Raw genomic sequence first — 25026 nt, forward strand, 5'->3', positions numbered from 1 at the left:
AGTCAATTCCTAACTTTGGACCCAAGTGCCCTGATCTATAAAATGAGGGGACTGGAATAGACAACCTATAAGTTTCCTTGTAGTTTTTAAAGAAATCCTATGAGTTGGAAAAATAAATAAATGAAAAAGTTGAATCCCATCAAACAACCACTTATTTACTCATTCATTAAAATAGCCAGCTAGTTAAATATATATATATATATATATATATATATATATATATATATATATATATATAATTAATTTAGATTTCTTTTCAAACCAGTTTGTATGTAGTCATTTTAAACCTTTGGGGCAACTGACATGCAGACATGCATTAACAACAATACCGGTCAAGGAACTTTTAGTCTTGGTCATCTTGAAATATGGGATTGATACTTAAGATGTGTAGGATATTTCAAGTGTTATTTTACAGGGAAGTCAACAAAATGACTAGATCCCATCCAGCCTAAAAAGCCCAATCCCTTCCAGCCCTAAAAAGGTCTCTGATTGTACATGTTAGACTACCTGATAGGATAAACTCCATCATCATTGTATTACAAATGAGAAATTGCAAGTAACAACACTAATGATAACAATGATACATCTGATGTTGTTATGGGATTAGCACCCCAAAGTCCCACCAAAGCCAAACAGAGTTCTCCCCATATAATCCCTATATAGCAAGCATTACAGGATCAAAACCAGTGCTAGGTTAAGCAAAATCTTTAGACACAGCCTCGACAAAGTTTGGCGCGGACATCAAGATCCCAATGGTGCAGATGATGGTGAAGACTGAAAAAGCCATCAGGCACAGGCGATCCACCACACAGGCTGCAAACTTCCACTCATTGCAAACAGCTTCCTCCTCATCCTGGTCACGAAATCGGTTTGCAATGTAGCGGACCTCCTCCAAGATCTTAGCCAGGTCTGGGTCCCCCTCAGAGGTGTGCCCACTGTGAAGGAGATTCTCCTCCTCGGTGGGAGAACAAGTCATCCTACCACAGATAACCCCAGAGTCACTAGCAGGCACGCAGTGCGTCCCCTCTAGTCCACGGAAGCCAATGTAGAGCATGTTGCCGTTACTGGTTGGCTGCCCTGACATGGCATTGAGCTCCACGCTGGTCAGGCTACATCGGTGCTGCTTGTGCTGGCAGGCGGGGCGAACCTTGTCCTCTCCTGGCCGTTTCATTCTCAGAAACCAGGCGCACCAATTCAGAAGGATGATTCTGGTCTAGGAAAGATAGGCAGAGTGTGTTAGGATCCAAGCCCTTTATGCATGCTGGGAATGGAGCAAAAACAACCTGAACTTGAAAGGCAGACTGTGAAACAAATCTGTCAATATTTGTTCCCAAGTGAAATTTGCCGGACAATAATGAGGGGAAAAAAATGAGTGAGCTTCCCAAGTTAAACAGATATTTCATTAATTCTAGAGGGAAACAGAATCTAATATCTCCTATTCCCTATTGATTATATATACTTGATCGGGGATGACAGGCCAGACTGCTGAGCTGGTTGAGAGAAATGAATGAAAATCAACATATAACATTAGCCTTGATGCAGTGATTTTTCTCTGAGGAAGCCAATAGTCTAGAAAAGAGCTGGCACAACCTGTCTTAAAGAAGACATCTGGCTGAGGGAACATGTAGGATGTGTATTTCTGAAATGAAACTGAGGATGTTAAATTTCAGCACAGACTTATTAGACAGAGGCAGTGTGGTCTAGTGGAGGGTGAGCTAGCCTCAAAGCCAGAAAGACCTGAGTTCAAGTCCCTAACCCCTGACATACTTGGCCGTGTGCCCTTGGCCAAATCATTTAACCTCTTAATGTTCTGGGCAGCTTTCTAATGTTATAAGTTGCAGAGGAGGTGCTGACCTGTACTGATAAAGAGAATTTTCTCACCTGAGAATTTCTTAAACAAATGAAATCAGAGAGGTATAGTCCCTATCCCAATTCTATATAGAGAGCACTATGAGATACTAAGGATTAACTATGACCTGTTCTCTAAGCCTAGGGTAGGATTCCATATGTAGTGGAAGAAAGTTGCAATTACTTAGCTCAAATAAGATAATATATGTAAAATGCATTTATCTTATACATAAGATCATAAATCTAGAGCTGGAAGGGCCAGCAGAAGTCATCTAGTCCAACACTTTCAATTTACAAGAAAGGAATTTAAGACCCATGAAAGTTAAGTGACTTGCCCAAGGTTATATAGGAAATAAGTATCAGAGGAGAGACTTGAACCCAGATACTCTGACTCCAGAGATTAGGGACTCCTTGAAGAGAGAAATCCTTTCACCAATTCAGATTGGCATTTGTTTTTTAACTTCTCCTCTTAGAGAGTTGCCTAGGGCATTGGAAGGTGACATTTTTATCCAGGGACACACAGACAGTATGTATTAGAAACAGGGTGGGAACTTAGGTCTTCCTGCCTCTGAAGGCCAGGACACTTAACTTCCAAGTGCCGTAAGCAAGTCATGTCATGAGTTTGCTCAGATGGAAACACTACACAATACATAAGGATCCCTATGAGATGCAAATCAACTTAGAAAACCACACATGTACATATTTCTTTTTTATTAACACATCAACACATCAAAGTCTGATAGGAACTCTATTTTAATCTGGTTCAAGGCCACATGAGAATGTCATGGACTGCATGTATGACACCTCTCCTGGAGGCCTGAAGGCAATTCAGATTATTACATAAATTTATTGCGGTTTAGTTTTTTTGGTGAGGCAATTGAGGTTAAGTGACTTGCCCAGGGTCACACAGCTAGTAAGTGTCACCTAGCTGCCACATTACATAAATTTAAAACTAGGTGCCAACCTGCATCAGTAAAGGGACTTTCCTCATCTAGGAGTTCCTACAATAAAATCACAGGTCCAGTCCTATCATCACCATCATCATCCTTTTTATATTTTCAATAACAAAAAAGGAAGATTCTAACTGAACAAAAACTGCACTTTTCATGTACTATTTAGTAAAAACAGATGTGTATAGTTTGCAAGTGAAAATGAGTAAACCTTTTTTGGCATAAATCCTTTTTTATTTCAAGGGGAGTTAGGGGTAAGGAACAAATAAATTCTTATTTACTGAAAAAAATTTAATTTGGAAAAATAAGGGAATTAGGCTAAAAAAAGTGAAGAAGAACCCAAACAATGAATAATCTAGATAATTTAGGTTACAAAAAAGCTCTTGCCTAAGTTATCTGATTTATTGAGAGAAAAAGGATATTTTCAGTTATCAAATAACCATGCTGGCTATCCATTTTACATTGTGGGTATAGACAAAGCTTTATTCAGTAACTGAATACCTTTGTTTCCCTTCTGAGCTACAGCTAGGAAGATGTGAATCCTGGATATGCAGCACATTCATTCACTGCTGGTAATTACTTTTATGACATCTTATCAAAGATAATTTCAGTAAATAGCTCTCAAGAAGAGCAAAGAAAATTGAGACAGAAGGAGGAAAGAGAAGAGGGAGGGAGACAGAAAGGAAAGGGGAGAGAGGGAGGAGAGGAAGGGAAGGAAGGAAATGGGCAAAGAAAAGCTGCAGATTGGTTTTATCCTGGTTGCACGGCAAACCTTTAATCTTCAACTTATTAACTTTCATTCTCTTGTTTCAGAGCAATCATAGAAAAGGGCAAAGAAGCTCTGAGGCTTTCATTCAAATCCAGGCTTCTGAAATCCACCAAATCAGATTTCAAAAGCCCATCCAAATGTATCTCTTTCATATTCATAATCTAAATGTCATTGTCCAGTGCTACATTTATAGTAAAATTTCCCTTAAGCTCTGCCAGTTTGTTAGGATTTCAGAGTATTTACTTAAGAAGTAGATTTGGGTCTTGAAATAGAGTCTTCCAACAGTATCAGATGACTTAGTCCTACCTTGGTTTTCTCCATATAAAAGACCTTAATCCTGGTGGTGGAAGGGGTATGTTCATGCTTTTTAATTCGCTTTCCACATAAAAAGAAACAAGAAAGATTCTAACTGAGCAAAAGCTCCGTATTTTTCATTCACCAGTTAGTGAAAAAACAGATGTGAATGGTCTGTGAGTGAAAATGGGTCAATCTTTTTTTAAGATGGGAGCTCTATTTCAAAGAGAAGGGCGGAACCCATCTCTGAGAACAGTCACGAATTAAAATATGGAGGCATATTCTGCAAAGGTTTGCTGGATTTTTAATTCATGACTTTATTAGCGGAGAGGTAGAAAATTTCTGGTGTGGAAACTCCCTTGACCAATACAGATAAGCTTCTCTACATCTGTAATTTATCATCTCAGAGAGTTACCCAAAGGCACCCAGAGGTACCTATTCATGATCACATGATGTGATGATCATGATGTTTCAAAGTTAGAACTTGCACCCATATCTTTCTGACTCCAAGGCCAGCCCTTTATCCATTCTGCCATGCTGTCTCTGAGCCTATGTAGAGGGTTTTTTTTTAAATGTCATGCATTCTTCTGAGATTTCTCCAAGTAGTAGAATAGCTCATGAATGTACTTATTTATTTTCCTTTTGTCTCTCCTATTAGAACATAAACCTCCTTGAGGATAAGGACTGTTTTTACATTTCTTTATATCCCCAGAACTTAGCAAATCACCTGGCAAATTGTAAGCCATTGAGAAATATTTATTGACCTACTAACTGCCTCCTAGAAGGTTCCTGGTCATTACTTTGGCCATGCCAAATCCTGAACAAAGACACTCCTGAATGTGTAGAGTAATTCAACTGGCACCAGAATAAAATATACCCTCAACAGCTGATGGAGTGTGGAGGAGTCTTTCCACCTCCTTCCTGCTTACTCCCTGAAATGAGGGACAGTCAATCTCAAAATGATTCAAACAGTTGATTTTATTTTGAATTCCATGAACTAACTCACTGGCTTTCAAAGCTGAAGCATCTCAACAGGCGAGATTATCCTCTTGACACTTATCAAACGTTGCTTATGTTCGCCAATGTTGGTTTACTGGGTTATAGTCTAATTTCTTTCCGTGCAAATGTCACATAATATTATAGCATCCCACAATAGCATCTTCAAATAACAGATCATTGGAACAGTTCCCTAGGATGCTGTTATGTTTCCAATAAGGAAATAAACAGAACCGGGAGTCAGATAAAGCAACAGACCTTTGTCTCTGAGTTTAGTGTTTCAGTTGCAGTTAACCATAGTTTCAGTATGTACTTGTGCCTAGATGTGAACAATAGACATATGCTATAAATTTAGTTTTTTTCTGGACAAACTCATTAGGTTTGTTATCAGGGAAATGTGGATGAGTCATTATCCTGGGTCCTAGTGTCCTAAGCCCATCATTTTCACATGAATTGTGTGTATATACCCATTGATATATCCAGGGAATGCAGTTTGTGGAGAGAGACCGGATTTGGGAACCAGAACACCTTGGTTTGAATGTTGCTTCTGCTATTTACTATCCGTGTGACCTTGGACAAGTCACTTCAACTCTTTTGGCCTCAGTTTCCTCACTTGAAAAGTAAGGAATCTAGACTCTCTGATCTCTTTCAGCTGTAAAAACCTATGATGCTATTTATTAAGTATTTCATACAGTGTTGAGACCCAGCAGAGGATACCAATAAAGTATGAGATGTGCCCTCAAAAGGCTTAAAAATCTTCTTGATGATCCAAGACCCAGACACAAGAAATAATTAGAAAATTAGGCAACATGCTACAAGAAAGACCTGTGGGACAGCTAGGTGGAGCAGTGGAGCATTGATCCTGGATTCAGGAGGACCTGAGTTCAAATCTTGTCTCAGACACTTGACACTTACTAGCTGTGTGATCTTGGACAAGTCACTTAACCTTCATTGCCCCACCAAAAAAAAATTTATTTAAAAAGAAGGACCTGTGGTTTCATCAGCATCTTGACCTCCAATTGTGAAAATTCATTCCACAGGCACAGTTAACAACCTGCTATAATTTAGTAAAGTTTTAAGGATTTCCAAAGCTCTTAGGCACACAGGGCTTAAGTCACTTGCTCAGAGCTCTCCAGTAAGTGTCAGAGACAGGATGTGATCCCCAGTGTTCTAATTCAATGCTCAAGACTCACTCTATTATGCAATACTGCTTCTAGCAAATAAATTGTGAAGTTTTTAATTCTGTGATATTGACAACAATAGTGACATATAATGGAAGTTTGAAGATGTCAGTTGGGAATATTCATGAAGGAGGGGACTTTGAGAAAGATACATGGATAGGATGAGGTAGATGAAGCAGGACAGGGAGAACACTTTAGGAGCATAGGATGTAAAGCATCCTTTTCTGTTCTGCACCCCTTTAGCAGTTTGGTAAAGCCAATAGACCCCTTCTCAAAATCATGCTTTAAAAGCATAAATCAAAATTTGTAGAATATACAAAGAAAAGCAATTTATTAAAATTTAATGTTGTTATCCAATCATTTTTCAGTCATACCTAACTTTTTGTGACCCCATTTGGGGCAAAGATACTGGAGTGGTTTGCCATGTCCTTCTCTAGCTCATATTATAGATGAGGAAACTGAGGCAAACATAGTGAAGTGACTTGCTTAGAGTCACACAACTAGTAAGTATCTGAAGCCAGACTGGAATTCAGGAAGATAAGTCTCCCTGACTCCAGGCCTGCACTCTATCCAGTGTGCCACCTAGCTTCCCCCAATTTATTGAAATACAGTTATCAAGGGGCAAATAGGTGGCGCAGTGGATAGAGCACCAGCCCTGGATTCAGGAGGACCTGACTTCAAATCTGGCTTCAGACATTTGATACTTACTAGCTGTGTGACCCTGGGCAAGTCACTTAACCCTGCCACCCCCCCCAAAAAAAAGATGTCTTGAAAGAAGACTAAAAAAAGAAAAAAGAAAAAGAAATACAGTTGTCAAAATGTATTTTAAAAGTTCACAGATCCTAGGATAACAATTCCTGATCTAGAGCTAGAACAAACCTCAAAGACTAGTCTAACCCTTTCAATTTACAAACGAGGAAACTGAGTCTCAGAAATGTTAAATGGGGGCAGCTAGATGGCACAGTGGATAGAGCACCAGCCCTGGAGTCAGGAGTACCTGAGTTCAAATCCAGCCTCAGACACTTAACACTTACTAGCTGTTTGACCCTGGGCAAGTCACTTAACCCCAATTGCCTCATTAAAAAAAGAAATGTTAAATGACTTGCTGAACATCACACAGAGAAGTATCAGAGGTGAAATTTGAACCCAGTTCCTCTGATTCTAGAAGCAGCACTCTTCCCACTTTACTACAATGCCTCTTCCTATAGGGAAAAACAATCTGAATCATGGTAGAGAGGAGGCAATGAACAAGACACATTTCCAGGGAAGTGAGACTAACCTAAATAGAGTAGAAGTCAGGGTAGCATGAAGGACATGTTTGTATACTGACATGGATGGATGGATGGATAGATGGATGACTGGATGGGTGGGCGGGTGGGTGGATGGATGGGTAGATGGATGGATGGATAAATGAATAAATAGATGGATAGACAGATAGGAAACTAAATAGATGAATTAATAAAATAAAATAGTAATAACTGTCAGGACAACAAACTCCATGTACTTGTGTCTGGTCTTAGGCAGGCATGGGGAATATATGTTCCCCACCTCATCAAGCCAGTCTCCTTTTTCATCTTCATCTAAGTGCAAAGGCACGTGTAAATGGAGTGTGGAGGGCACTAAGGAGCCCAGTTTGATTGAAATGGAGTGGCAGCATTAACCTCTGGAGGAGGACAATAGTGGCACAAACTACATTATAGTTCTTTAACAGGAAATGAAACCCCAATTGAGAAAATTTGGCTAATAAGGCTTTTGGAATTCAGGACCTGTTCTAAACCATAAGAACCTAGGGATGATTAAGGTCCTCATTGTGATGTCTGCCTGTCATAGCACTTTCTATAACCTCATTAAAAGCTACCCACCAAGCTTAGCATAGAATATTTAGTTGTGTAATAGAATATGGAGCATTTCCATTTGCTAGCAAAGAAGAGGGTATTAAAGACCCATCGCTGACAACATGGGCAAGAAAAATGGAAAAGCAAACGTGGACCATAACCTAAAAAGCACATAAATTTAAGTAAAGTATGGCTCAGACTTCAACCAGTTTTTACAATTTAAAAAAAGATATTGAAAAAACAACAGGCAGGATGGAACAAGGGAAGGAATCAGCACTATCAGGCAGCAAACATGTTTGTGTGGGCTGTGCTTTCACAAGGCAAGGACTGGCCTTTTGTTCTTTAACTGTTTTTCAGGGGTCACTGGAAGGGTTCTGGGATCCTAAAATCAGCCCAAAGGATCTTGCAATTGCCTTGAGGTTGCTAGGGGTGGGAAGACTTTACTCTGAATTAAGGCTGCCACAGAGACAGACACCTCTACCCCAGAATTATCTCAGAGTTTTAGGTCAGAGCCAGAGAGAGAGAGAGAGAGATAGGAAGACAGCTCGGAGTCTAGTGGTATAGTGAGTTAGATCATATGTAGGCAACAGAAAAGGAGCCAGAAGATGATGAATTATTGAAGACTAGGGGGAGGGGATTTTGAGATTTGCTCCAATCAATCAATAAGCATTTATTATCAAATGCCTACTATATGCCAAGTACGATGTGAGGTGTTGAAGATATAAAGAAAAAAATGAGTATTTCAGCCCTCAGGTATCTTATAATTGTGTAATTTAAAATTCTAAATGTGGGTTCTAATCTGTTCCCCCAGTTTTGGGGGAGACTAATTAAAATCACTGATAAAACGTGTTTAGATTTTTAAGGGTTTATTGAAATATAGAAAGAGAAAGATTGAAAACAGAATTCCTACAACCTCGCAATCCTATCTTTCTTCAGCTCCTCTCCGTCATTCTCTACCGTCACCACCAAGTCAGGAAGCAAAGAGACAGCGCTCTTCGTGCAGGCTCCCCTTTCCTCCTTCCTGTCCCCTCCCAGAACGGGGAGGTTCTTCAAGCTGGTTGGTTGATTGGGCTGGAAGTTCAAAGTTTTTTTAGATTCTGAGAACCATGCTTTCTTAAGTACTCTCAAGTACCAGCCAGATGTGCTTAGAATCTAGTCAACTACTAATCCAGTCAAATCAGACAGTAATCCACTCAGGTGGGTTCCTGAGTATCTGCCAAATCTCATCTATCACATTCCATTCTTTTGACATAATCTAGTCAAGTTAGAAAAAATATAAAAATATATAGATGGGAAAGCACATACAAAAATATATAAAAGAAAAACAAGATGATTCTGAGAGGAAAGATACTAGCAGCTGGGGAAAGGGATCAGAGAAGGCTTCATGTAGATGGTGGCACTTGAACTAAGCATGAGAGGAAACTAAATATTCTAAGAAGCAGGGGTGAGGAAAGAGTTCTTTCCAGGCATGGGGAACCATCAGAGCAGTCAGAGAGATGAGAGGTCAGGTGTCATATATGAAGAACAGTAAGAAGACCAATTTGATTTGACTGCAGTGTGCATAAATGGGGAGAGGGGTTGCAATGTGGCTGGGGAGAACAATTAGCTAACCCACTTCTAGGCATGTACCCTGAGGAGACAAAAAAAAGAAAGATCTCATATACACTAAATATTTAGAGCAGAGCTTTTTGTAGTAGCAAAGAACTGGAAACCAAGTAACTGGCCATTAGTTGGAAAATGGCTAAATATACTATGGTACATGAATGTAATAGAATATCCCACCACTGTAAACAATGATAAACATGAATATAGAGAAGTAAAACCTTCTCACCTCTAGCAGGAGTATTGCAATAGCCCCCCAGTTGTTCTCACCCCCATTCAACCTTGCTTCACACAGCTGCCAAAAGGAATATTCCAAAAATGCAGAGCTGACCATGTCATTCTTCCACCCAATATAAACTCCAGTGGCTCCCTATTGCAACTCAGATCAAATATAAGGGCTCTTCTTTTGTTTTGAATGTCCTTCAAAACCTCACCTCAACCTACCTTTCCAACCTTATTTTGTAGATTAATCCCCTTTTTTGAGCAGTCCATGGTCCAGCCAAGACCTGCTTGGCTTGTTCCTGTTGCTTGCACAAGACATTCCATTTCTGCCCCTTTGTACTGACTGTCTCCAATGCCTGGAATGAACTCCCATCTCACTTCCCACCTCCCACCTTCTAGAATCCCCTTGTTTCCTTCAAAATTCTATAGAGGGGCAGCTAGGTGGCTGCCCTAGATAAAGCACCAGCCCTGGATTCAGGAAGGCCTGAGTTCAAATCTGGACTCAGATACTTGACACTTACTAGTTGTGTGTCCTTGGGCAAGTCATTTAACCCTCACTGCCTCACCAAAAAAAAAAGAAGAAGAAGAAAAATTCTATGGAAGTGACATCTACCTCTGGAGTCTGTGAACTTTATTTTTCTAATACTTTGATAACTGTGTTTCAATAAAACTTGTTTCCCTTGTGTTTTCCCATTGTGTTTTATTTTGTGCATTTAAAAACATGATTCTTAGAACCAGTCCATAGGCTCCATTCACCTGGTGAAAGGCCCCATGAGGCAGAAAAGGTTAAGAATCTCTGCTCTCCATAGAGCTTTTCCTAATCGCCCCAGATGCTGATGCCTCCCTTTGTACTGATTTTCTCACTATCTCATAAATACTTATAGGCATCCATCCAGTTTTCTCCCTCAAGAGAATGTAAGCTCTTTGAGGGCCCAGTCTTTGTAACCCCAGTGCCTAACACACAGAAAGTGCTCAGTAAATGCTTGCCAATTGATCAGGTGATTGGAAACATATAAACAGACACAAGATGAAGTGAGGAGAATCAATGTGCACAGCAATGTAAAGGAAAAAACAATCAGCAATAAAAACTGAGCACTATCTAATTATGATGATAAAGCTAAGCTCCTAAGAATAGATATAAGGCCTTCCTCCCTTGTTCACAGCAGGGGTGGGGGGAACTACGGGTGCAGAATATGGCACACACCAGCAGATTTAGCTGCCATGCGGTTTCGTTCTGCTGAAATGCCTTTTTTCTCTTTGTTATAAGGGACGGCTCCCTGAGTGAGGCAGCAAGGAAGAACATAGTGGGAATGAGGGGGAGGTAAAAACAAATGATATCAGTAAAAAATGTTTAAGGACAGTCAAGGCCAGATCTGAGTGTTCAAAGAAAGCAACTGATTTAGACAGATAGGTAGGAATTAGGAACTTAGTCTAATAGCAAAACAGTCCAAAGCATGGAGGATGGTTTGTGGGGAGAAAGGATAGGAAAATAATTGAGCATTGAGGGTAGAAAAGTGAAGAATGCAGAGCTTCAACCTAAAGCAATATCCTTTGAGGAAGAAGCAGACAAGACACATTCCCTCTTTGTCAGCTGTATATTGATTGCATCAGTAGACCCAGGTATATAGCTTCCCCACCAAAAAAAAAAAAAAAATTAAAGAACAACGTTCCTTCAAATGCAGACATTCTGGCTTATTTGTGGGGTTTTTGTTTTAAAAAAAAACTTCATAATCAATGCTTGGATAACTAAATCAAAACAGAAATATAGGTAGTTCCTTAAAGACAGAATGTAAATGTGGTTTTGGAAGTGCTCCTATGCTACCAATATGTTTTTAAGGAGAAATCTGTCCCTGAATCCAGGTTTCAGGAGTCCTGACTTACCCACTTTGGCATTTTCCCGCCATCAGGATCATGGTGGTGATATTGCAAAACGATGACCGTCACCACAACAGAAAAACCAACAATGATCATGGTGCTGGCAAAATACTGAGCTGCAGAGAGAACAGAACCACTTAGGCATGGAAAGTCATCATCATAATTCTTCAGTGAGTATCTGCACCAACCATAAAGAGAACAGGCTGAGCTGCACTGTTTTCATTTGCTGCAAACACTCCCAATTAGTTGGAAGAAGAGCTCTGAGGAGCAATGACCTTCCTAAGGGTCACGCCCCTGGTAGAGAGGAGATGACATGTCCCCTGGCATTTGTCTATACAGAGCAAAGCTAGCCCTAGCCTAGTTAGGCAGGCACCTGCAAGGGAAATAGGTCTAATGAATGCAAAGAACATTGGATTTGGCATCAGAAGACCTGGTGTCAAATCCAACTCTGCTAGTCATTAACTGTATGACTTTTGGCAAGTCACTTAACCTTTCTGAAATGGAATTTCCTCCTCTATTAAAATGGGAATAATAGTGATAGTTACCATTTATATTGCACTTTACAAACACTACTCCATTTGGTCTTCACAAAAAACCTGTGATTATCATGCTCATTTACAGATGAGAAAAATAAGGCTAAATTACTTGCCCAGGGTCATGCTGGTAGTGTCCAAGGCTAGGACTTTCTGACTTCACATCTAGCACTCTGTCCACTACCTATCTTCAGTTTCCTCACGTGTAAAATGGGGGTAATAATTGCACCTACCTCACAAGGTCCCTAAGAGAAACAACTATGATAACGTGTTAAAGCATTTTACAAACTTCAGAACACTATATAAATGCTAGCTATCATCATCGTTATTCACTACTTCACAGCACTGATGTGGCAATTGAAAGGTAAACTGATATAAACATGTTTTTTTATCATTATTGCTATTACCACTATCGTTGCATTTTGCAGGAATCTCCTTCAGGAAAGAGGAATAGGAAGAGTATTTGGTAAATATCAGCCTGGAAACCATTGCAGAAAGTAAATATTTGAAATAGGGAAGTGAGAAGTGGAGGAAGCAAATGAGGTGGAAAGAATATAAAATAAAATCCATTTGGCAACACTACAGTCCAATGCAGTGGAGAGGAAACAGAATGAAGAGTCAGAGGACCTGGGTTCATATCCCAGCTCTTCCATTTTCTACAAGGTGATATATGGAAAGCCACTTCTGAGCCTCAGTTTCCTTATCTATAAAATAATGAGTCTGGATTAAATTACCTCTAAGGTTTCTCCCAGGTCCAAATCCAAGATCTAACTTACCCAAATTTTGAGCCTATAACCAAACAGCTCACTCCTTCTGTAGTTACTTGGCAGCTAGGTGGTACAGTGGATAGAGTTCTGGGCCTGGAGTCAGGAAGACTCATCTTGCTGAGTTCAAATCTGGCCTCAGACTTTCACTAGCTGCATGACCCTGGGCAAGTTACTTAACCCTTTTTGCCTCAGTTTCTTCATCTGTCAAATGAGCTAGAGAAGGAAATAGCAAACCACTCCAGTATCTCTACCAAGAGAACCCCAATGGGGTCATGAAGAGTGGGACACAACTGAAAAACAACTGAACAACGATCTAAAGTTATCTAAAGTCTATTAAATCAGGTTGAAAAAACCTGCCATTTCACTTTACAGTTTGATTAGCTCTTTTTCTCCACATCCAGAAAGCACACAGGAATGCACAAGGAATCCATGCCTTTATCAGCTTTGGTAACTCTCACAACTATGATCTAGTAAAGAAGACCAAGGGAGCTTCCCAGGACACATAGGAATGAAGTGGTTCCCCCAAAGTCACATGGCTAACAAGTGTCAGAGAGCAGGAAACAGCATTTCTCTTGGATCCAAACCCAGAACTCCATCCCCTATGACCCAATGCCACCCCTGTCTATAAAGCATAATCTTCCCAAGCCCTCCTCTCAGCTGAGAGGTTCTGGATAATGAAGAATTCCATCCCTCTCTGTCTCCCTAACCAAGCTCTTGCATTTTTTGCCTTACCTATTAATGGCACTGAATCAGAAGTTGCAGGCATGATTTCTGCCACGAGCAGCATGAAGACAGTGAGAGATAGTAAAACCGTTATCCCTAAAACAAAACAAACAGTACAGAATTAGGGGAGAATAGATGAGTTTTGCCAAGAACTGAAGACAATATCCCTCATTTAGAATAATGACTCCTGTGACCTGTGTTATGTATGTGACCCTGGATAAGTCACCTACCTTCTCTGAGTTTCAGATTCCTCACCTATAAAAAGAAGAATCATAAACTCTGTACTTTCTACCTCTTGAGTATATTGTGAGGGTAGTGCTTTCAAAAACGTAAAGTGCTATAGGAAAAAAGTCAAGCTATTTATTTTCCTTTTTTATTTACTTCACTAGGAATCTCTCTGGGAATCTCTCCAATTGCCTTCCTTGTTATATGGCTATAAAGACCCCTCCGCTGTTTGAAAATGGCCTGGCAAGTGACTTATCACTGGACTCAATTCCCAAAAGGGACTAAATCACTCCCTGGAAGCAAGTTATATCCTCAGGGGACAGAGTTACTCTTTCAGGCCAGGAGAGGATAATTTAAAAGCATCGTTGCTGCTATGCTGAGATGTTAGAATTTAAATTTGTAGTTCCCAGACATCCCAAGTCTATAAAAATCCCTCTAACAAAAAAAAAAAATCAGCATGAAGAAAATTTTATCATGACCAAGACACTTTGATGCCCCAGCTAATGGTCCATAGTAAGAGTGTTATGTTGATCTGGGTTTGAAAACTTAACTCTATATGATTATTTTCTGCTATCTTATGATTGTAACAAATTTGCTTTACATTAGGGATGCTTTATATTTGGGGGTCATGAACATCTTTGGAAGACTGGTGAAGCCAATGGGCTCCTCAGGACAATGCTTTTATATGCATAAAATAAAATATGTAGGATTATAAAAGAAATCTATTCTATTGGAATCCAGTTATCAAAATACTTTTTAAATTGTTTCAATCTTAATAATATTTTTCCATAGATTTCAACATTCATTTTATAAGATTTCAAGTTCCAAATTTTTAGCCCTCCCTTCTTCCCTCCCCCCTACTACAATCATGTTAAACATATTTCCATGTTAGTAATGTTGTGAAAGAAGAATCAGAACAAAAGTGAAAAACCTTAAGAAAGAAAAAACCAAGAAAAAAGTGAAAATAGTATGCTTCAATCTGCATTCAGATTCCACAGTTCTTTTTCTGGACGTGGACAGCATTTTCCATCATGAGTCCTTTGGAATCATCTGGGATCATTGAAAATACTTTTTTAAAAAAGGTTCACAGACCTTCAACAAAGCTCCTACTATGTGCCTGGCACTAGCTAAGCCCTGGGGATACAAAAAAAAAATGCAAAAAAGTCTCTGCCTCGAAGGAGCGCACAGTTTAATGGGAGAAATAACATCCAAACAGCTATGTACAAACAGGCTATGGGAAGGTTAAGTTGAAAATAGTGAACAGAGGAAAAGCATGAGAACTAAGGTGGATCATGGAGGGCTTCCTGCAGAAGGTGGGATTTTACTGGGACTTGAAAGAAGTCAGAAGGCAGAGATAAGGAGAGAAAGCATTCCAGGCATGGGGTCGGGCAGAGAAAACGCTCAGTCGGGAGACGGAGTTGGATTCATTGATTTCTCTGTTTTCTTCCAGGACTCAAATCTCTGGATCTACCTAATTGTTATTTTTGAGAATTTATCATTTGCGGGGAGCAAGGAAAGAAGGGGAGAGCTTGTCACAATTCTTTCGGTTCTGGTTGGACGACCAGGAAGGGACAATTCCTTTTACCCATCTCCTCAAATAGCTCGCTCAAGCCTATTAGAAAAACTCACCTAAGATTGGAAACCACCCTCCAAAAATAACAATAATTCTTCAATCCTTTAAGGGGCTGTGATTTTTGTCAGTGTGGTTCCTCATTCCTTCCATACAGATTGCAACCCTGTTCACTTGAGCAAACAGTGAATTGCTATAGCCAAGAAATTAATCTCCCTGTGGCTCACTTGGAGACGAACCTGTCTGAATTTAGCAAGGCTGGTGCTGGGATGACAAGCACACAGTTTGTCCCTGAGCCACATTCAAAGTCTGTCCAGAGTGATGGGATCTGCTATAACTTTCACCTCTCTCGCATGGTCCCTGAGAATTCAGAGTTACTTTCACAACACCAAGAGGCCTTGGAGAAGGATCAAAACATTTGTCTGGGGTCTGCAACTGTGACTTTACTGGTATAGAGAACTCCCAGTGAAGAAACAACCGCTCCCAATGAGGATCAGTACCTTCTCTTTGACCTATAGTCTTAGAAAGTTGAATGGGATCCCTGAGGGGTTAAGGGATCTTGCCCAGGGTGACAAAGTCAATATTATTGTTTTTGTTGTTCAGTCATTTCCGTTATGTCCTCAGAAGTACTATTCGAACCCAAGTTTATGACCCTGAGACAAGCTCTCTCTATATAATAGAATAAAATAGAATAAAAATACATATTTTAAAACAAACCAATGAGCCATCCCAGGAGCATGTCCAAGATAAAGTTCAGGTCTGTGTACGATACCTCCTTAAGAATAAATAGTCATTTGCTATGAAAATGCTTTTTCCTCTTTTATCTTACAGCAAAGTACCTCTGACTTCTTAATTCTGTAACTGTTTCCTGTCTTACCCCTTAATGAAGAAAAGGACATTTGATTGGATATAAAAAATTAATTCATTTATTTAATCAGCAAGCACTTACAAAGTCCTCATTATGGGCCAGGCCCTGTGCTAAGGGTAAGATCAAATCAAAAACAAACAAAAAATATACTTGTCCCTACCCTTAAGAATCTATGATTCTATCAAGGGGGGAGAGAGAGAGAGGTTTGAGAAGAACAACATATAAACTGATCAATAAATATAAAATATATACTAGCAACTTGGAGGGTATAGGAAGTAATACTTGAACTGATCCTTGAAAGAAACTAAGGATTCTAAAGGGAAGAAGTGAAGAATAAGTGAATTTCAGGCATTGGGGACAGCTTATACAAAGGCACAGAGGAAAAGGAAAGTAACATATGAGAAACACCATTGGGAGGCCAGTATCATACAGATTAAAGAAACGTACCATTATTCCCTATCTCCTCTCTCAATGGTCAATGTTTCCTAGGGTATTTATTTCTGTTCTAGTGTGGTCCTGAAGAAGGAGTCTAGAACAGGATCATATCCTTAACAATTCAGTGGTGTCTCTTGGGTAGCTCCTGGCTCCTGGCAGATATAGCATTTAATCAACGTCCTAAATCAGAATCCCTCATTGTGATAGTGAAGCATACCGAGTAATAGGCCCCTCAGTCCACAAGGCTACCTACTGTGGGATGTATGTAATAACCAATTAGCCCAATGACATTTTGGGTTAGTTTTATGGTTCAAATAGCGAACTCTCTCTTAATTTAGACAAAGCAGTATGCTGCCTCTTTTCTGACCAGCAAGAGTCCTACATCCCTGACAAAGCTATTATCTCCTCCTTGATGATGTTTTCCTGAGTTGAGAATTCCTCCCTCTAATCTAGTCATGGTATTTACCAAGTGAAATTTTCTCTCCAGAGTCTGCAGGAAGCAAAAACACTAATAGGGCGAGTGCAGATATCAGCACGCACGGGATGAGAAGATTAAGGCCATAATAGAGCGTCCTTCGTCTCATGGTCACGGTAAATGTTACATCTGGGTACGGTTCTTTACAGCAATCATAAAACCTTTCATTCCTCTTTCCAGGAATTTCTAGGTGAAGAAGGAAAAATAATAAGTTACTAAAATTCTTTTGTGCTATCTCTAATACCTAATCTTATTTTTTTAAAAAAAGGTATTATTCTTGAAAAAAAAAGCATTTCTTTCTAACCCTATCTTTTTTCCTTTTAGATAGATACACTTTAAAAATCTAGAAATAAAAACAAGAGCAAGAGATTAGTGGAGTCCAAAAAATTCTTTTTTGTGTGTTCCTACTACCCCACGTCCAAACCTCATTAAGTACACTTAGCTATTTGTACTGTTTTACATTTTAGTTCCCTTAAATTCAGACATGCACACCATCACCCACATTTATAAGCTGTTTCTCTCTTTCCCATTAATAATACCCTGCATCTTTTCTAAATGGAGAGATGCTTTTTGCAGAGAAAAAAATCGCAAATGAATGGAGAGGAATAACTCCATCAGATATTTGAACGAGAGCCAGATATCTATTAATCTTACAATTTCTAATACTTTTAGGGGGAGGCAAAAACCAAAAAACTAAAAATAGCACTGACATTTAGAAGCTCAAAAGAAAAAAACTTGTCCTCCTTTCAATTCCAACTTAATTTCACTTGATGACCCAGGTTCAAATTTTGGCTTTGCCACTTACTACCTTTGTGACTAATTTGCTTACTCTCTCGTGGTCTCAGGTTCCTCATCTGTAAAATAAGGAAGTAAAACTAGATAACATTTAGGTCTCTTCCCAATCTAAAGCTAGGGTCCCATGATTAATTATTCTAGTCCTTCTTCCCATCCTCTACAAGGGGTAGAAAGTGGGAAATGAATGACACATACATGCTTTTCCTACTCCAGTGGATTTAAGTTGTAAGTAGTAATTTACAGGGCTTAGTTAGCTTTGGGGAAAATAGAAAATTATATCTCAAACTGAATTTCCTCCCTCAATTTTCAGCTTTTCATTCCCTATTAACACATCACCACCATTCTGAAATTTCCTAGGCTTACAACCCTTTAACTTTAACTTTCTTTTCTTCATTCTGCCTCCTTCCCTCCCCCAATCATCCTTATCTAATGAATTACCAAATCTTCCATCCTTCCTTCTAGAATCTAGCCCTTCCTCCTTATGTCTAAATGTATCACACTATTTCAAGTCTTTATCTCATCACACCTGGGCAAGCAGTGTAGTAGAGTAGGAAGAAGACTGGATTTATTTCAAGATGAACTGAGTTTGAATCTTATCTCTGCTACTTACTCCCTGTGTGACCTTGAGCAAGCAATTTCCTCTATCTGGACCTTAGTTTCTCCTTTGTAAAATCAGGAAATTGGGTCATTACAAGATGATTTCTGAGATACCTTCCAGCTCTAAGTCAGTGATGGCAGCAATAACCCCCCCAACTACTCACCAAGCCCCAACTCCCTCTTCACTCTGTCCTGTACACCTCTAATAGAGCAATCATTTAATATAACATTTTTGTCTTTTTACCCTTCTTCATAAGTGCCTATAGTAGCTCTTGTTCATCCATCAGATCAAATCCAAATTTCTCCACCTACTATTTAGGACCTCAGAAATTGATGCTATCTTATGGGAAGGTGGCATGATATCACGTAGACTATTGAACTTGGTTTCAGAAAGACCTAGGGTCAAATCCTATCTCACTTAATCACTGTGTGACCCTAGGCAAGTCTCTTAACCTCCCCAATACTCAATTTCTGCATCTATAAAATTAACAGATTGGGTTTAATGATTGCTAAAGTCTTTTCGAGCTCTAAATCAATGATCTTATGAGCTATCAAACTTATGTGCCAGGCATTGTGTTAAGCTGTTAAGTATATCCCCTAACATGTATCCTATGTTCCAGTCCCTTACATTCAGTCTATTCATTCCTACCTTTCTGACTTTGCTCATTCTGTTCTCTATCCTGAAATGGCTTTCCTCTTCCTCTCATGTAGTCAGATTCTAAACTTCCAGTTCCAGATCTGCTTCCAACCTTCCCTAATCGAACCTACTTCATGATAATCTTTCCTCAACCACATAATCACATACTCATATCATGCCTTGAAAATATTTTCTAGTTTTTTTCACGTCTTTCTCTGACCAGATAATAAGATTGCAGCTCATTCAAAGGATTTATTAAGCAACTACTTTGTGCCAGGCACTGTGATAGAAGCTAGAGACCTAAAGACCAAAGCTGAAGAGTCCATGCCCTCAAGGAACTCACATCCTAGTAGGACAGAGGGGGAGTTTTGTTGTTCAGTTGTGTCCAACTCTTCATTGACCCTGTGGACCATACTGTCCACAGAATTTTCTTGGCAAAGATACGGGAGTAGTTTGTCATTTCCTACTCCACTAAATTAAGACAAACAGAGGTTAAGTGACTTGCCCAGGGTCATATAGCTAGTAAGTATCTGAGGTGAGATTTTGAACTGAGGACTTCCTGATTCCAGGCCAGTGTTCTATTCACTGAGCCACCCAGCTGCCCTGGAGGAAGGGTAATAGGTACAGCATGTACACAGAACAAGTGAATACAAAAGGTATACAAAGGAAATATGATGTAAGTTGGGGGCAGTGTGCACAAAGAACTGAGGGGCTTACAGACGGATGATGACACTTGACCTGAACTTTGACTGGATCTAGGGACTTTAAGAGGAGGTAAGAAGGGAGAGTATTCCATGCATGGGGGCTGACACTGATGTGGAACTCAGAATGCTGCACATAGGAATGTCAAGGAGGCCATTTTGACTGGAATGTAGGTTACACAAGGAGGAGAAATGAAAAATAAATCTAAAAAAATTAGTGGGAAGTAGATTAAAAAGGGTTTAAAATGCTGCAGAAGGTATATTTGATACCAGAAGCAAGAAGTAGTCATTGAAACTTCTTAAGCAGGGGAGCAACCTGCCGAGAGTCATGCTTTAGGGTTGTCAAGCTGGAAGCAGTTTGGAGAATTAACTGGAAAGGGAAGAGATCACTGAGGCTAAAACCTGGGTCTTCTACTTCATTTGAATCTATCACAGAACTTTATTGAAAGTTACTGATGATACACTAGGCTCTCAATAAACACTGATTGAAGTGATGCTTCCACAGATTTTCAGAGCAGTATGAATGACAATGTACTATCCTTCAGTATTTTTTTTTTTGGTGAGGCAATTGGGGTTAAGTGACTTGCCCAGGGTCACACAGCTAGTAAGTGTCAAGTGTCTGAGGTCAGATTTTAACTCAGTTCCTCCTGAACCCAGGGCTGGTGCTCTATCCACTGCGCCACCTAGCTGCCCCCTTCAGTATTTTTGTATGAATTAATTGCATTCCCTATACTAATAAATATGATGGGCTTACCAACTAGATCCCATTCTCCATTTGAGATATAGCCAGAAATGTCTGCTTCTTGCATCTGCAAATCCAGGGACCAACCTCCATAGGACCATGACCCAAACTTCAGTTTACACTGTTGAACATCAAAGGGAAACCAACGCACATCGATGTAGCATGAGCTCTTGAATATGCCTAGATTGATTGAATGGTGATGAAAAGGAAAAAAATAGGTCAATGCAGCATTTATATCATCCCAACTCAGGTTGAGCAATTTGTCCTTACAAAACAATGGGTTTGATGGTGTATAGCTTCAGAGTCATACACAAGATCAATCACTTGTACCTTAAGAAATTAAATGTTTGCTAACTTGCTGGATGGATTAGAGGGCACCATGTTAAAATATTTATGAGATTCTGTCCTCTAACAAAGCTCTTCATTCCATGCTTCACAAGCTGAACCTTTTTATTTTCTTTCTGATATTAATAGTCTCTTCACGGAGCAGATTGTCTGAGACTTGAAATCTGTGGACGTCGAAATCATGGATTCTCAGGACTAAGAGGGCCTTGATAAGCCATCTAGTCCAGTTTCCTGCTTCCAGACAGGACTACAGCTAAAACTTTCCAGTTTGAGAACTGTCATTTTCTTTAAAATCTCAAAGGCAAAAACACTTTATTGTATTTCTATGTTTTTAGATTCTGTTGGGGATGACTTAACTTTATTCAAAATAAATGTTCCCAGAATATACTCTGCAAATAGTAAGATAAAAGGATAGGTATTTATCTGACTAATGACCACTTCACCAAATACAGGTTGGTTCAACTACTCTCATTTGCAACATTAGACTTCAAAATTTAAGAAAAAAGTGAAAAAATTGGAGAAAATCCAGGGGACCCAAAAAATAATGAGCAGAGGGTTAAAAGACAAGATGTCCCAAAAGTCTTAGTGCAGCTTTAAGCTTTGACTATGCTTTAATAGTTTAAAATTGTACTAAGACTTGTGGGACTAAGACTTTGGAAGAAAGGGGTGAGAAATCAATTTCCTAGCTAGAAACATATGCAAGATCATTACAACTAGCCCAAATTCCACAAGAACCAAACAAGATGTAATGGCCTTAAATTATAAAAGGAGGGAGTTAGATTGGATATAAGAATTTCCTCCTGACAGGGACTGTTAAACAGAGAATTGGTTACCAAGTGACATTCCCTAAGGGCTTTCAGAAGAAATGACACCTGTCTGGAGTGGTTTAAAAGTAGCCCTGCCTGGAGCCAGAGACACAGACAAAATGATGGTTGAAGCCATAAACAATTCATAATTTGGGTTGGAATTGGACAATCAGCTTATGCTACTCCTCTAAAAAAAGGAATTGGAACTAGGAAGTCGAATTCCCATGAGGAAACCAAAAGTAATTATATCTAAAATAGCTCCATCCAGCTGAATAGTCAATGTTCTTCTCCACTGGTGATGACTGAATAATGCTTCCAAAGACTCAACCCTTACACTGGGAGCCATTACCAATAAGCACCCAGAAGAAACACAAACACAGAATAGAAAAATCATCTGGAACAAATTATAGGACAGCCAATGCTTAGAAGTCAAACCTGCTGTGTAAACTACCACCAAAACAAACAAAACAAACCTTCACGTTTTCAAAGCAGAAACCAGCAAAATATCTCAAGTTCAATCCCCCAAAAAAGTTATTGGAAACTATCTGAACTTATATATATATATATATATATATATATATATATATATATATATATATATATATATCCAAGAACAATAAGTGAATCATTTCCATCAAAAGCCAATGAAAGGGGCTGCTAGGTGGCGCAGTGGATAAAGCACCAGCCCTGAATTCAGGAGTTCCTGAGTTCAAATCCGGCCTCAGACACTTGACACTTACTAGCTGTGTGACCTTCGGCAAGTCACTTAAGCCCCATTGCCCTGCCAAAAAAACCAAAAAAACAAAACAAAACAAAACAAAAAAATAAAAAAAAAAAAGCCGATGAAAGCAACCCTTCCACTGGTAAAGATTAATAAGGAAAACCTTTGAGTAGCCAGGGCTTCAGACATCTTACTTAATTCATATGGATATACTTTGTGTTGCTGAAAATGAGAACCGGTCCTAGGAAGTGGGTCAACAAAGCCAGGCAAGAAAGAGAATGTTTGATGCAGTGTTGGATATGTGTAATTTAAGATTCTAAATGTGGATTCTAATCTGTTCCCCCAGTTTGGGGGAAACTGACTAAAAATCACTGATAAAACGAGTTTAGGTTTTTAAGGGTTTATTGGAAAATAGAAAGAAAAAGATTGAGAACAGAATTCTAACAGCCTGGCATTCCTATCTTTCCTCAAATTTCCTGTGAAGTCCTCTGCCGCCACCACCATCAAGTCCGGAAGCCAAAAGGCCAGCGCTCTCTGCGCAGGCTCCCTTTCCTCCTTCCTGTCTCCTCCCAGACCATAGGAGGCTCCTCCAGTTGATTGGCTGGTAGACTTGATAGACAACACCCATGAGCAAATGTCATTTCCTGACGCCAAGGAAAAGCCACAATGCCTCTGAGGCATTTTCCTCATGGTGGAGCTCTCCACAGCAAGTCTCCAGTAGGTGGCGTCATTCCAATCGTTACAGATACAAGGGCAAAGAGCATGAGTTTAAGTCCTTGCTCTGTTACTTATTCCCTGTGTGACTCAGAGAGTACCTCTGGGACTCTATTTCCTCAACTGTAAAATAAAGGGATCAGGTAAGATCACTTCAAAGTCCCATTCCAGCTCTAACTGGTATCTGGGGACACTTCAGCAATTATTTCTTTCCCATAAATGATTAGATTGTATCTTTAATATTATGTCCATTTGTTGTTGTTCAGTTGTATCTGACTCTTCACAACCCCATTTGGGGTTTTCTTGGCAAAGATACTAGAGTGGTTTGCCATTTCCTTCAGCTTGTGTTCCTTCCTCCAATTCATTTGACAGATGAGGAAACTGAGGCAAACAGGGTTAAGTGACTTGCCCAGGGTCACAGAGCTAGTAAGTGTCTGAGGCCAGATTTGAACTCACGAAGTAGATGGTACTCCATCTACTTTGAAATTAGCTGCTCTTGTATCATAGTACTGTTTCTCAACCCTCTGAATACTAAATATGATAAAAATAACAGCAATAATCAATTCAGCAATTTAATTCAGTAGGTATTGTTAAGGGCTAAAATTCCAGCTAATCTGTCTAAAATATCTAATGAGTGGTCACCAATAAATTATAAGCTTTAGCAAGAGTTAGACTTTTAAGCATTTATTAAGGAGCATAAGAATTTGATAAAGAGAGAAAGGCCTAGATTTCTATCTATTAAAGGGAGAGCACATTTCTAGCTCCGCTCTCCACCAGAGTCCAAAGGAAAGAGCGTGAGACCGAGCGCCAGTCTCATCCTTCCTTCTCCCACTAGCCCGCGCCACTTCCTGACGCCAAAGAAAAGACTCCTGGTCTTGCCCTCAAAGACCTTCACTTCATGGGCGGAACTCTTCTACAGTAAGTCTCCAGCAGGTGGCGTCATTCCAATCATTACAGTATCAAGTAAGCACCTTTAGGGTACACTGCCACATATAAAGCATTTGCAAAACATAGTAAAGACCAAAGAAAGACCTTGCCCCCCAAGGAGCTCATTGTCCAAAAGAGATGAAAAAGAGGGGGGACAGCCTTGTGATATACAGAAGAATATGGGGACAACTAGGTGGTGCAGTGGATAAAGCACCAACCCTGTATTCAGGAGGACCTGAGTCCAAATCCGACCTCAGACACTTGACACTTACTAGCTGTGTGACCCTGGGCAAGTCACTTAATCCTCATTTCCCAGCAAAAGAAGAAGAAGAAGAAAAATATGATAAATACAATATTGTGTTGAAAGGGTGAAATGGGTCATGGATTGATCCAGCAAATTAAAGAACGGATGGTGTTAGGGAGACTTCCTTAAAATATAAGTTTAAATCAGTCCCAAAGTGACTGAATTTTAGAACAACCTGGAAAGGAATAAAGATCAAAAGCATCTCATTGACTTATTTATTATGAATCTGTTTTGTTTGAGTAAGATTTTGCCTCCCATTTTAATCAATTTTGAATTTAAACGATTCCTGTCAACTCAACAAGAATTTAAGGAATTCTTGTTTCTTCGGTTTTGCCTGTGTGTGTTTTATGTTATGAGTTAAAGAAAAGAACAGATGTGGCATGGCAGATAATGCTGACTTCATCTAAGAGTCAGAGGTCAAAGGGGAGAGACCTGACTGGTGGATAGGAGGTAACATCACTAATACTAGCATTATAGGAAAGTGACAGCAGTATATAGGCAGTACAAGGAGTAGAGTACTGACAGTATCCTTGATAGAGTGAGACTGTCATGCAGGCAAAAATGACTGG

At 39.6% G+C, this 25026-nt stretch overlaps 1 protein-coding gene across 1 annotated transcript in view; it reads right to left on the reverse strand.

Annotated features, from left to right (window-relative positions):
- Nucleotides 1-243: 243 nt before the first annotated feature.
- Nucleotides 244-25026, reverse strand: part of CHRNA7 (cholinergic receptor nicotinic alpha 7 subunit) — a 173072-nt gene continuing 148289 nt past the window's right edge. The window contains exons 6-10 of the mRNA XM_043986518.1: nucleotides 20653-20820; nucleotides 17160-17354; nucleotides 13605-13691; nucleotides 11579-11688; nucleotides 244-1213 (exon numbers count right to left, since the gene is read on the reverse strand). Coding sequence (XP_043842453.1) covers nucleotides 695-1213; nucleotides 11579-11688; nucleotides 13605-13691; nucleotides 17160-17354; nucleotides 20653-20820 — 1079 coding nt within the window. The 3' untranslated portion in view covers nucleotides 244-694. The remainder of the gene's footprint in view (nucleotides 1214-11578; nucleotides 11689-13604; nucleotides 13692-17159; nucleotides 17355-20652; nucleotides 20821-25026) is intronic.

The sequence above is a fragment of the Dromiciops gliroides genome, chromosome 2 (assembly GCF_019393635.1).
Source record: "Dromiciops gliroides isolate mDroGli1 chromosome 2, mDroGli1.pri, whole genome shotgun sequence".
Classification (NCBI taxonomy): domain Eukaryota; kingdom Metazoa; phylum Chordata; class Mammalia; order Microbiotheria; family Microbiotheriidae; genus Dromiciops; species Dromiciops gliroides.